The 14,373-nt window shown below is 34.3% G+C and overlaps 1 protein-coding gene across 1 annotated transcript; it reads left to right on the top strand.

Moving 5' to 3' along the window:
* Positions 1 to 4,811: 4,811 nt before the first annotated feature.
* LOC110035358 lies at positions 4,812 to 9,692 on the top strand. The gene is made up of 2 exons (XM_020739596.1): positions 4,812 to 5,412; positions 9,239 to 9,692. Exons 1-2 carry the CDS (start codon positions 5,063 to 5,065, stop codon positions 9,528 to 9,530), a joined length of 642 nt encoding a protein of 213 aa, XP_020595255.1. The 5' UTR covers positions 4,812 to 5,062; the 3' UTR covers positions 9,531 to 9,692.
* The last annotated feature ends 4,681 nt before the right edge of the window (positions 9,693 to 14,373 follow it).

The raw sequence follows: 14,373 nt of genomic DNA, 5'->3' as shown, positions 1-14,373 counted from the left end.
AAGAAAGATGTTTGAAGAAGAAGAAATTTATACTTTGAATGTCAGATCAGGTGGTGTTGTCTGATTTTATCCTCAACACTTAGCTAGAAAGTGTTCAACTGGCCAACTCAATCTTTGATCTGACAATCTAACCTTCTGTCGTGACACAAGGCCCCACGATTGACCCGGTCACTCAAGAACTTTCAACGACGCTTTATGGTGAGGGTGCTACGTCAATTACGACAGCTTAGTGGAATCGGCTCCTGAGAGAGAGACGTCAGATCTTTTCGTGTGATTTGATCTTTTTCTGAAGTCTTTTTTGTTGTATGATGTTTCTTGGTGCAGATGAATCAACTTTTGCAATCCTAGATGTTGTTCCCGCTCTAATTGGTGTAAGTGAGAAACCAATCAGGTGATAACAGACCGCGTGCCAGTTGAAGGGAGCGACTCTCAAGCAAGGATGGCAGGGATCATCAGCTTCACGTCCTTCTTGAAGGATATGGGGAAACATATGACCAACTCAGGATGTCCCTTGGGCACTTCCCCGTCATTTGGATGAAATTGAGAGCTCCTTTGATTGGTCGGTAGGGATACAACATGAATAGCACACGTGCGAGCGATCAACTCATGTGGAGAAGGTAAAGAAGATGAAAAAGGTGGTGGTGACTTTTCCCCGTGAGCTAAAAGATGTTTGGGAGAAATCCCGAATTTTCCATGATCAAGTTAAGTCAGATTAGTTGAGTTAGTTTAGGTTTGGAGCGGAGTTCTTATATAGAAAACTGCTTAAGCTAGGATATGTCTCGATCGAAATGCCAAATGCTATCCTTATGAAAATGATGTTAAAATATTTGTAAGGCACATTTTTATTATGAATGAGAAATATTTTTTTTTTGTTAGCTCAAACCTTTGCTTTTGTATTTTATCTTTACTATATATATTATTTTTCTTTTTGTAATCTCGTATTGAATATTTTACATTATGATGAGTGTTCGACAATGAGGATTGATCAATTGGTAAGTTAAGAACATTAATGACCAGTTCACCGAGTTATCAGCCGATTCAATTCTTAAACCACCCATATATCAATTACATGAATGGGTCACCTTGGTACATATTAAGAGGATCTTGATGCAGTCTTTGTGGGGGCAATCATCTAGACTCATTGCTGGGTTGATTCATACGCCACCCACACAGAAACTGTAGCTAATGGATAGGGAATCTTTTTGTCAGAGCTTGAGCATTTTGGGTTGGATCTTGGGCAATCTTCTGATCAAACATCATTTGTCATTGTTAATTTTTTAGGAGATTTTATTGATCAAATGAAAGTGGATGGAATGTTGATCGAGTTACTTCAAAGTCTTGTCAAACTTGTCGGACCACATTACATCGGTAAGCAACTTAGAGATATGCTTCACCTTAAGAGAAGCTGAGAACCAATCCTTGTTTGTGTCAATGAGAGTGTATCTATGGTCATAACTTATCTAGAACTTCTGCCTTTCCCCCTCGTTGGATCATTTCATCCCAAGAAGGCTGTTGGGATGAGAGCGTTCCTTTAGAGATACTCGGATACCTAACATTTCTAATAGTCAAAACCTCTACATCTAAGAAATCAACTTTTCTAGCAATGGTAGTAATCCAATCAAAATTCATTGAATTATGACAGAGGGATTAGAAGTAGAAACAATAAACACTGCAACTATGGTATCTGTACCAATTACTGCAATCCCTCTAGTATATTGGCCCCTGGCCAACCCGACCGTCAACTTGGCAAACTTTGCCTGAGGTTTACTTCCAGTAGCCTGCACCTTGATCGCTTTTTCCCACTCAACTTCTCTGACGACTGACACCTCCCATGGCTCCTTAGTCATGATACTGAATTTTTTTTTCGGTCAAAGAACCAAATCAATGATACCTGAGTGTCTGTATATCGGGGGACTGAAACATGCTAGCCTTTGATCCTAGCAGTTTCGATGACCAAATGCCTCGGCAAGGTCTTAACCTTGTCCTCCGTCACATCCGAGGAGACCACTGTGACTCCCCACTAACTTGAATATGATATGAGTAGAAATTGTATTTTTTCAGTTCTTTATTTTGTTCCCAAGGCGCAATAATTGAAATTGGCAACTTGTCAAAAACTATGTTATACCATCCTGGCTGACCCTGAATGCGAACATGTAGCTGAAATGATCATTCGACTAAGAAATTTTTACTTTGTGATAAAAAACCACATAGTTCATTATGGCCACTATTGAGCTAGGCAAAATTTGTGCGAGGATGACCCGTAACAGTTGAAGATAGCTCACAACTCCGTGCAAAGCAATAAATAAAGTCTGCAGTGGAATTGGTCTTGGTAGAACACTAAGTCCTTCCCAGAGCAATTTGTCACCCTCATTGCATGGAGTTTCATGGTGGAGTTGAAAACATAGTCAACCTCGAGCCTAACCATGTCCTCTACAGTTAAGCAAGATGATTTGCTCGTAAGAATCATTCTGAAGAGCTTGGGAGAGAATTAGGAGCCATTGCAAAAGAAGAAAAATAAAGGATAAGAGATAAACCCCTAAGAGAAGGGAGCAGCACAACATTACTTCCACGTCCAAACCTATTATAGAGATTAGGGGTGAAATTTGAAGCACCTCAATACCTTGGCACCTTAAAAAGCCAACCAACAAAGGTTACACCTGACATCAAGTATGATTTTGATGAAAAATAAAATTTTTTATTTCCAAAAATTAAAAAAAATTACAATAGATTAGTTGGAAACATAACACTTCATAAAAAAAAGTCTTTCACCACTTCAACTGAGACATATCCTCACTAAAGTAGCTTCTTAAGTGCATGTTCTCCCTCTAACCTAAATCAGTCTACCCAATTGATGTCATTTTGGATTTGATTCATGGCGGCCGACTCTTGAGTGATCAACAGCTCGGCTCGAAAAGTCATCATCTCACCATTCACCAGAGCGATTTCCCCTTTCATTCGCTGTCACCAGCTCCCACATTGTTCCATCATCAGGATCATCAACTATCCGAAACAAGCAGTTGGCTGCCTCATCCATCCTACATTCGAATAACCATGAAGACACTGGGCGTCCTTTGCTTATCTCTCAAAAAGCACCTAAAAATTTGTCGTTTGTTTACCGTTGTCACCGATCGGGTGTCGACAGTCTCCATTTAGCTCAGATTTTTCTGTCCTAGAATCCTCAACCGGAGTGACTTTGATACTTAACGGAGCAAAGGTTATCGGTGTTTCCTCCTTGCATGTTATAGCCAAAGTAATATCTTCTACTCATAACTCTGGCTGCAATTGCACCACTACCGCTATAAATGTTATCAATCGTCTTGAAAGCACCCTTAGCCCCGAAACCATCAACGTTGACCGGTGGTGCCTACTCCTCAACTGCTAGGACATCCTGTATAGTTTTATCATCCCTCAAGACATTCTTCTGTCGATGATTAACAGGATTTCTGACAATGCCACTTGGTCACGCGAACCAAGTTCAAGGTCCTCCCTCTTCCTCTTCATGGCTAATTTCTTCCTTAGTGTTCCACTCGTAGGAGAAGGTGGAGTACTCAACTCTTCAAGAACCATAAGGAGCACATCCTTACTTTGAGCTTTCGCACCAGACATGGTGTCGTTTGGAGTTCATTGAAAGGGAAGTAAAGAAGAAGACCCTATTGACCCTATTATAGGGGACACAACCATAGAAATACAGGGAGTAATTATTAAATTATCAAGTCATTGAGATTATAATTGAAAGTGTTCATCATAAAGATTCTCTTATTCTTGTCGTAATATAGCTTTCAAAGATCAAGAGAATTGGAAAACAAATATACATGTAGAAAACTTATTTTCATGAATCACAAGAAAATCAGATAGTCTAGAATAGAAAAGAAGAAATGTTACAACCTGACAAAATATTTTAGGGCTCTTGAAGTTGATCAGTCAAAGACCATCAGCAGACGAAGGATGACCGATTGGCTAAAAGACTATCCTACTACTGAAGGGCCACACAAACCACAGACATCCATACTGATTGTCTCAGGGCCAACCAATTGCCATTTGTAAGACACTTGGTTTCCTATAGCAAAGGTTGATCGATACTTATACGACTCAAACCAACACAAATCAGTTAAGTCGACCAGACCAAAGGCCCGCCGATTGAAATACATAGACCCATAGAATGTTGTCAATATCGGTTACTAATGCAAAAAATTGTTAAAGTCAGTTATGAATGCGAAATGACATCAATATCAATTATAAATTTGGAAAGACGCAAATTATGAAAATGCCTCAAAGAAAGTAGAACTGATCTGTAATGCCCCTAATTAAATAAGGACAACATAATGAAAAAAAATAACTGTAATGCACTCTATTTGTCATATGTTTCTTCTTTTTTTCTTTCTTACGCTCTATTCCTGACAAATCATGACTCAACACACGAATTTTTTAATAAAACAAACTAAAAATTAAATCAATACATATTAGAAAATCCATCTGATGAAAAACAAACATTGTTGTAAAACTACAAATTTTATAAATCAATTTTGAGATTGTTTAAACTTTATCTTCAACAAATTTATGATCAAAATATGCGCCTCTTTCATCCAACAAGTTTAAGGTCATTCCTTAGCCATACGATAAGAGTGCATGAGATTTTAATAAAAAGCCAAAATATTGTCTAAAAAATCTATTAAAAAAAAAACAACAATTCTACATATTAAAATATAATACTTTATATTTTAATAAATAAAAAAAGAATTTTTTTACCCAAATTCCAAACACAAGTTTCTAGAATCGGCCTTTCAATTTCAAAATTCAAGTAAAAGATACGCCCCAAATAAAGGAGTCCTTAAGCCAAAGAGGGCTATTTTCGTCATTATATTCCCAAATCCCGGAGCGTTTCCCTCCTTATTCTATTCCCCTTCCATCCTTCCCTCAAATCCTCGAGAGAGAAACAACCAGAATCCACGTCACGAGCCATTACCCAAACCCCATAACCCTAACCCCCGAAACCCTATTCCCGGGAACCACCAACGATAAACCCTACCCCTATCTCCGTCGACTCCTCATCGTCCGCCTCATCATGAAGATCGCGATGCAAGACGTGGCGAAGAAGCTCGCGCTGTGGCACACGCCGACCTTTCGCCCCATCATTACCCACGATGATCTGGAGCCCATCATGGCTTCCATCGGCTTTGTTTCCCTCTCGAAAGAGCAGCAACCCACAGCCGCGATGCAGTGGAAGGAGTACTGTTTTGGTCCTTCGCCGCCATCTTCGATATCTCCGGCGGTGTTTTGCGGGGTCTCGAAGCCGCGGCCGAGGCTTCCGTTTCCGAGGATCGACGGGCTTCACCTCCTTTCGTATAAGGCTTTCCTATGCGCTCTCGAGCAATATATCTCGCCTGCTGAGGTTCATAATCTCTTTCATGTGAGGTTAGTTTCTTGATTTCAATGCAAATTGTTCCTCGTTCTTTTTCTTCTCCGCCTCTTTTTTTTTTTTTTTTTGTTTGATCATGGACGGCTGGCAGGCTGTTGGATTTTGGGGAAATTGACACTGTCATTGGTTGTATTTACGGAGGGTGCCATTTATTTCAAACTGGTTCGGTCCCTGTTGTTGAATGAGCTGGAAAAAGGTCATAGCTTTTAGGTTAATTACAGGTTCATGATGTGAATTGCATACTTTTCGCTTCTATTCGGGCGGCGGGGGTGTAACCGCGTCCTGCTCCCTAAGAAAATTGGTCCGTTTGGGCCAGCTTTTGAATAATCAGATAGCTGGTCACAATTTTGCGAAGTTTTTTTTTTTTTTTTTTTTTTTTTTTTTGAGTTTTAATTAGATAACTAGGGATTTTTTTTTTTATTTTATTTTTCCAAACAACGTGCTTTGCGCTCAAGAACAATTTTATGAAGTTATTTTTCCTATTTTTTACGAGAAATATCCTTTTTTTATTGAAAAATTTATATATGTTATAATCCCAAAAAACCTAAAAAAAAAAATTCTTTTCAGTAATAATTTAATAAATATTTGTAGAAATTCTTATAACTGCTTTTACTTGAATTTTTTTCTTAATAATGTGCTCAAATATACAACTTTGAAAAACACAGTTTTTTTTTTTCTTTGTGAAAAAACACCTTTTCCACACTGTCGGACCGCAGGACTCTTACTGTAGTCCAAAATGACTTTTGACTAATTATTTTTCTTCTTTTCCGACTGAATATTTCTTGAGTTATTTGTTTTAAATGTTTATAAATTTATAAATAAGTTCTTCTCATATATTTATATATATAAATGTGCATGCATTTTATTTTTGGGATTTTTAGAGAAAACTTTGATCTTTTAAATTTATTAAATTAACAAATTGTCACTCTGATTAAATTCACTGTATATTTAACTCTCACATGGAGTCGGTCCCTCTTCCCCCTTTGGTGCTTGTCATAGTCGCAAGTCATCAATGTTGTCCGGCTAATGTAGGGTCTGTTATCGAGCCATGATGAAACCAAGGTGGGCGGTCATTGTACCAGACATAGTCAAATAGTGCTATGAACGTACGAAGGAGCCATGAACGCTTGTTACATGTGCATTATGATTTATCTAATCATAGTAGATTATGGTTGATATAAAATGGAGTAGATTGGTGTGGTATTGGGATATATATGGAAAATTAAGAGTGTTAATATGTTTTAAAACATTAGGTAACATGTATGCAAAGAAATCTTTTTTTTTATGCTTGCTCATTAAATCAACATAAGTTTTATATTTGAATATTTTTTATGGGTGATGAATTGTCTTACTGGGGTGCTTGAAAAATAAAAAAAATGATGATTTTATTTATATTTGTAGCATGTGTGGGAAAAAAGCATTACATTTGATGGGATTTAAAGAGGATTTTGATGTTGAAAATTAATTTTGATTTTTAATTACATCCAATTTAATAATGAATCTATGGAATTCCTTTGTTTTGCAACTTATAATTTCCTACTTCAATGTAACCAGTTGGGCCTGACTGGATGTGTATGCAAGTTTTTGAAGAATCACAGAATTTAGGATATTGGTTGCATTCGAAGGTGTGGAGAATTATTTGACTACTTCAATCTTGATCGAGATTATTTTTAGAATCTACCAATGAAGAATAAAAAGAAATTTTGAGCCAAAAAAGGGAAGGATTGTTTGTGTATTTGATTTTGATGCTAAAATAAGGTTCTTATGTACACTCTGTGTTGTACTTAGTAGGTGCATGTAGAACTACCATATAATTATTATTAGATGTTTATTTATTTTTTGAAAATAAGTTATTGAATTTATGGAGTTTAGTTTATGATTGTGAGTTATACATTGATAACTCGATCCAGGATTGTGAGTTATATGTATTGTTAACTCAATCTGACTTTTGTTCGAGATTTTCTGAACCATTTTATCTTCTATCTCAAGCAAAACTAGGTCTAGCTATTGGCTTTGCGGGATTTAAACTTAAATTGAGGCGATATTGACTCATTATTGTTGATTTTAGCTAGGATTTACTCATTAATTTTGACTCTAGCTGCATATAAGTCAAATATCTGTTCACTTTCAATCTAATTTTATCCATCCAAGAAAAATATAAGGAAGATTTTCATACATACTAATCAATTCTTATGTATTTACATATCTAACACCTAAATTAGAATTTTTACATATATGCCACCTTGTATTTCATTTTTTTAAGTTAAAATAGTGGTATTTTTTGTGTGATATGAAACATTTGGGTGGGATAAATGTAAAAAAAAGCAAAGTTTAGGTGTTTTATCAATCCAGGAAAAATATAAGGAAGATTTTTATACATACCACTCAAATTCTTATGTATTTACATATCTAACACCTAAACTTCAATTTTTACATATATGCCACCTTAGCTATTCATGAGAAGGTGTGTTTCATTTTTTTAAAGTTAAAATAGTGGTATTTATGTGATATGAAACCTTTCGGCGGTCTAAATGTAAAAAAGCAAAGTATAGGTGTTAGATATGTAAATGCATAAGAATTGAGTGCTACGTGTTTAAATTCCCTTTGTAACTTTTGGTTCAATTTACATATGTACACCCATCATGTGTAGGTGCATGAGTATAGATGCATAGATATAAATATGACTACAGGCATAGAAGTATTAAACATTTAGAGCTCTCTTGATTTGATTCAGGCTCAACTCAATTCAAGCTTAATTCTATTTGAATCTGGCTTGCTATTTAGCTCAATCTAAATAAAAAATTAGTCCAAGATTTGAGTGATATTTATTCTTTGAGTAAAGTTCACATCTTTATGCTTGTAATATTTTTGTGCCTTTTTTTTACTTTGTTGTAGGGTCTATCCTGATTTGTAAAATCAAGAAGCAATTCTGAAAAAAACAGAATAAAAATATTTTGATTGATTAGATCGCGGCAGTGTATAAAAAAGCAAATGTGAGTTTAGAAGAATTTTTAGCTCGATTGCTTGATTTGTTTCAAGGTGGTTTACTTTTGAAGAGCTTTCATGTGTTGCTATGTAGAGATACTGAAAGACTTGATTATGAGTTCCCTCAATTAGGAATGTGCTTATTGATGAAAATTTTGGATATATGTGTAGCTCTAAAGGTATTTTTCGCTATTAAAATCGACATGAAACTAAGTTTCTGTATTTTTTTGGAAGATTTACATACATACCACTTTATTCCTATGTATTTTCATATCTAATATCTATACTTTGCTATTGTCATACATAACATCTTACCTGTGCTTGAAAAGGTGTATTTCACTTTTTTAAAAATTTAAATTATGGTTCTTTTGATGTGATATGAAAGTTTGGGTGCTGTAAATGTAAAAAGTAAAATTACAGCCCATCCAAAACCATAGTTGATCAAGTTGGACACAATGAAAAGTGTTCTAAATTAGTGCCAATTCACTCCAACAGACCTGATATTTCACATCTGATTGATCACAATGAAAGGTGTTACATGCTTGTTTTTTGTAACTATCATATGATATGCAGGGACTAGTCAATATGAATGTTTAGCTTGCCTCTATCTAAACTAAAACAAAGGTCGATAAACCAGTGATTCTATTGGGATAAAGGGTACACTCCACATAATTTATGGATCCCATATATTTATGTTCTGTCAATCATAAGCGAGCAAAATTTAGGAGTGAGAAACTCCTTTATTTCTTTTCTGTAGTTTGAACGGGTTCAGAATTTACTTCCACATGAATTTTATTAATGAGCTCTTTCCTCTACTTGTGCTCATTATCATCTTAGGGCTATGCCTCTCACCCGCCTCCAAGATCGGGTTTTCGAGAAGGCCTACCGTCCGATGAAGGGATGTGAAATTGATGATGACGGCATCTATGTATTCCGCGACGGCACAATCGATCACAGCATGTTTGAGCAAATTTCAGCCATGGAATGCAGTATCGAAAGTGATGATGAGTTTGATGATATTCGAATCAAGGGATCTCGAAGTCACTCCGACAGCACAATTTCTCTAGTTCCATGGGACAGCCTTCTACCAGACAGGGAGAGATCAGTGGCCCAAGCTGACAGATGCTAGTAGACATTCTTCTCTTTTCTTCTACTTAATTCTTGGTTTGTAACGAATTGATTTTTTACAATTAGCCATAAGGTTTGGTGACACCAATTTTCCAATGAAGTTGAGTTTTAGTAGATCAGTTGTGAAGAAGTGTGAATATAACATACATATTTTTGGGTTTAGTGAGGATTTTTTTTTTTTTTTTTGTTTTCAGTTTACTTTTAGTGATTATTTATTTGCATTTTGTTTGGTTGCATGGTTTTCTTATTCCATATGGAGGTGATTGATCTTGTTATGATTTTTTTTTTTTTTTTTTAATTTTTCCAAAAAAAACCCTTTAAGCCTTGAAAGAAATCTGGTTCCATGAAATCCAACATTGCTTATCTGTAAAATTTGTCTTGGTTGCTTGTGTTGAAAGCGTTTTAGATGTTTTCGTCTTAAGTTGTCAAATAATATATGATCCTATTGTGTCGGTGTATTTGTTTTATTATAAATTTTTGAAAAAGAAATGTTACGCCCAAATTTGATAATGTCTTGAAATGGACTTTGATAAATCATGAAATGTGAATAAATTTATGGCTTTGGAGTAGTGAGGTGTAAGTGAGCCAAGCTGACTCATGAGCCAGTTCGGGCTTGACTTGATAAGTGGCTCGTGAACCAAGCTTGATGAGCTACAAGCTAAGCTTAAGTTAGTGTCAAGCCAACTCATTAGCTTGTGAGTTGTTTTTTTTTTAAATAATCAATAAAAATATATTTAAACTATATTAAAATTGAAGAATTTTGTTTTAAATTATTAAAAATATTTTAAAATTAATATTTAAAATTTTATATCAAATAATTTCTTATTTTCTATCTCTTAAATATTCATTTTATTTGTCATTGAATTATAATATTAGATTAAATTAATATTTTTTTCTCTTTCAAGTTAAGCATGCTGACCAATTCATAGAATTAAGTTCAAGCTTCAAATATAGTTAATTAACCAAGCTTAAGTTAAGAATGATTCGAGTGACTAAACTCAATTTGTTTTTTGGAGATAATGTCTCCTTTCACTCGGTCGAAGATGCGACCATTGAGCGACAGATCCTTCCCACAAGAAAATCAGTTTATTTTCATAGAAACGTATGAAATTGAAATGCCATGCCTTTATTATGTCGATTTTGGTTTAAAGAAGAAAAACTGGACTTATAATGTATGTTCGATTTTATAAAAATATGAATAATGTTTCACTAAAAATGCATACACATTTATTTTCATGTATAATTTAAAATTTTTTTTGTGATTTTATGGGAGTAATTGGTGGTGCTAGATGTTCAATAAATCTGTTCGGACGAATAAATTTGATGTTTCTGAAATTGCATTGACCGAAAAATAAAATGCAGAGAAATTTTTTGGCTGTCGAATGTTTATAATATTTTTTTTCTTCTCTTTGTTTGTTTCCGGAAATAAAAAATGATGTCCTGCATAAGGAGAACAATCATATTGAAATCAAACAAAAAAATTTTGGTCAAAATAATCAATTTAATTAAAAGTGAAAATAATAGAGAAAGTTAATTTAAAATTGAATTATATTTTTTAATATTTTTAAAGACAATCTTAAATAAAAATTTAATAAGCAATGACCCCAAAACATTTGCCATAATTTTGACACTAACAAATGACAAAAATTTAAAAGGGAAAAATTTTATTATTATTATTATTATTACTACTACTATTACTATTGATGGATAATCATTCTAACTGATATTTTAAAATTTTTAATTTTGTTTTCAATCAATATGCTACAAATTTAAGCAAAAACAAAAATTACTACTCGCAACACACAAATATATATATAATATATAATTTAAATTTGTGTTGAATATGTAAATATATGAGAATTCAGCGGCATGTAAATCTTTCAAAAACAATTCTTGTGAACTTGTGAACTTGGGATTAGATGTGATGGAGATGGATTTGGCACCGAACATGGACACGGGAGTAAGTCCCTTAACATCAAGCAAATATTACATCCAGACTCCAGACGTAGTTTGTGTCCGGAGTCCAATGGTGAGACGCACGTGTCAAGTGGGCCCACTGCAATACACTTGGATTGATTATTGATTATTTTCAAATTTTATGAGATCCACTTGACACATGACGTCCCACTATTGGACTCACCTAATACTTTTTCTTCACATCTATCAAATTGAGGACATCCATGACTTTTCCTTTTATTTTTTCCCATGATAAAGTCCCAACTTATTTCATTTTCATTTTATTTTTAAAATATAGGAACGCAAGTACGCAACAGATACCCCCCCCCCCCAAGACCATTGACGTCAAACACCACGTGCTCAGATAGCTCGAACAAAAATAGCAGCCATTGATGTGGAACACCACCTCCTGGCAAATCAGGTTGAACAAAGCCAATGGTTGATAATTCCCCATCGCGAGTAAGCAACATCCAGCTCCGAGTTTATGAGGTTATCCGTGAAGATAACGTATGAGGTTATGTGATTGCTGCACTCCTAGCTATTAGAATAAGGCAGGGATGTGTAGGGCGTCTCCCAAAAACGCGCTTATTTTGTGCCTGAATTTGATGTCGGCATCGCCCCTATAAAAAAACTTGGCTCTCGCCTCTTGTACCCTTATGCCAATAGAGACAGAACGAGCGGAAAAAACCCCAGCGCTCCAATGCAGAAACCCGGCGCTCCAAATCGACATACGTAAGTTTCAACGGTTTCGTGTCCATGTGGCGCTTCGTAGGCATTAAAAAACTTGTATTCCATCAGCGGAGGCCCCCGCGTACCCAATCATTATGGGAGAGTGAAGTGAGCGATTTCAATGGGAGCATGTGAGAGGAGATTTAGTGGAATTGATATATAGAAAAAAAAAATTTAAAACAAAGAGGGTATGCAGAGATGCGTGCGTTCATCCATCAGAGCCATATATCAAAACTCATCCAACAAGACCTGTATGATAGTGAGTCCCATTTTTATTATTTTTTTAATTAAAAAAAAAAATAGAAAACAGATGGCTGTGATTGGATGCAATTTTCTTCTCTACCTAAGGTCTTCGTATGCAATTTTTTCTCGATATATAGACACAAAGAATCATATAATATTTGAGCGAAATGTATACTTATCTGATTGATGAGTAATTTACAACAACGACATCATATAATCATATGCATAGCACTTGAAACTTTGCTATTGACAAAACTAACACAACCATATTTTCTTAATTTACAAAACTAACACCGTATGCCACGATCAACATTTGGAAATTGATGTGTAAGGATTTTACTGTGAATTATAATCATTGAGTGAGATTTAAAAAACAAAAAAAAACGGATGAAAATGGGTTCTAGCTTTGTAACTAGCAAAATTTTGAGTGCTATGTGGGCAATTGCCTAAAAAAACAAATACTGGATGGTATCACATTGATTATTGGTTTAAAATAAAATGATGAATTCTAAGAAAGAAAAAAAACCCGTAAATTTGATTTAAAGTTAGCTGTACATAAGAAAATAAAAAAAAATTACCTACCACCTAAATTTCAATTTTCACATAACACCTTAATGAAAGCGTACTTTACTTTCTCAAAAGTTAGAACGGTGAAATAATTGTCATGATATGAAATATTTGGATGGCATAAATGTAAAAAGACAAAAGTTAAGCAATATATATGTAAATATTATGCAGTGGTGGAACCCTAAGTTTTTACTAAACCCTTCAATATTTTATAATACATTAAAAATTTTACCCCCATAAATTTAATAATAATTTATTATTAATTATATTTACAGTTTTTTTAAAAAAAAATTTAAAAGAGACAATTTATAATTTAAATATTTACTACTATTTAAAAAAGTTTATTAAAAACAACAATGAAACTGCTGAATAATAATCTAATGCTCAAAAAAATTGCGATAGCTATTACAATTTTTTTTTAAAAGTCAAACATCTAGAAATCAGCCACCAGACTTAGATAAAGTGATGAGAAAATATATATTTCACTAGGTTTTTTTAAAGAAACGGTCAAAACACGGCTTACCCAAACAAACAAAACTGTAATGTGTGCCCCAAAAAGACCCTTAATTCGCCATCTCCCTTTCTAAATTTTAATTCCACCATCGTAATAAGAATTGGGTGGCGTGCATGTAAATGGCCCTTAATAAAGGGCTTTATCAAAATCCTTAAAGCATGCCGTTATCCGCTTCATCACATAGTGGAACCATCGAGAGGAGGGGCCGAGTAATGAAGCATCTCTATTCTACAGCGACACCAACAGAGCTATAAACTCTTGACAAAAATTGATCATCATTGACCAGCAAACGAGAAGAAGAATTTTACGTGTAATCCTCATCTTAAAGCTGCTATCAAATCCCCATCAATTTCTCCTAATTATGGGCGGGCTTACCTTCATGAATTTATGTATTGACATGACCGCCACCGCTTAGCCACGTAATCTTCCTAAATTTTAGTCAAAACAAAACTTCTAACAAAACTAAATCAATATAAAGTATTTTATGCTCTTTTATATTTTATAAGATAATAAGCATTAGATATAACTATTAAATAAATAAATATCATTCAACTTCAACATTCACTTTAGATATATAAATAAACAGATACCTTTTTTTGTCAAAGAAAACATTCATTTTTTTTTTAATTTATCATCATAAACGTAATATTTAACGTAGCAGGTATCCTAGATATTTTTCTATATAAATAATGCTTAAGAAATGACGTGTGAAGCATCTTTTGCATGCACAAATGATGTGAATAAAAAAGGTCATACACTAATATGTTTCTTTTTAATTAAAGCATGTAAGATTAAGTTGTGTTGAATGGAATGGTCTAAAAAGCATTACTCTTAT

The sequence above is a fragment of the Phalaenopsis equestris genome, unplaced genomic scaffold (assembly GCF_001263595.1).
Source record: "Phalaenopsis equestris unplaced genomic scaffold, ASM126359v1 Scaffold000002, whole genome shotgun sequence".
In the NCBI taxonomy this organism is placed as follows: Eukaryota; Viridiplantae; Streptophyta; class Magnoliopsida; order Asparagales; family Orchidaceae; genus Phalaenopsis; species Phalaenopsis equestris.
The sequence above is the reverse complement of the archived record's forward strand: the minus strand, read 5'-3'. Positions and strand labels throughout refer to the sequence as shown.

Coding starts and splice junctions, on each gene's coding strand:
- LOC110035358 (XM_020739596.1), top strand. CDS start 5,063: ATGAAGATCGCGATGCAAGACGTGGCGAAGAAGCTCGCGCTGTGGCAC. Junction 5,413..9,238: donor CATAATCTCTTTCATGTGAG/GTTAGTTTCTTG, acceptor TTATCATCTTAG/GGCTATGCCTCTCACCCGCC.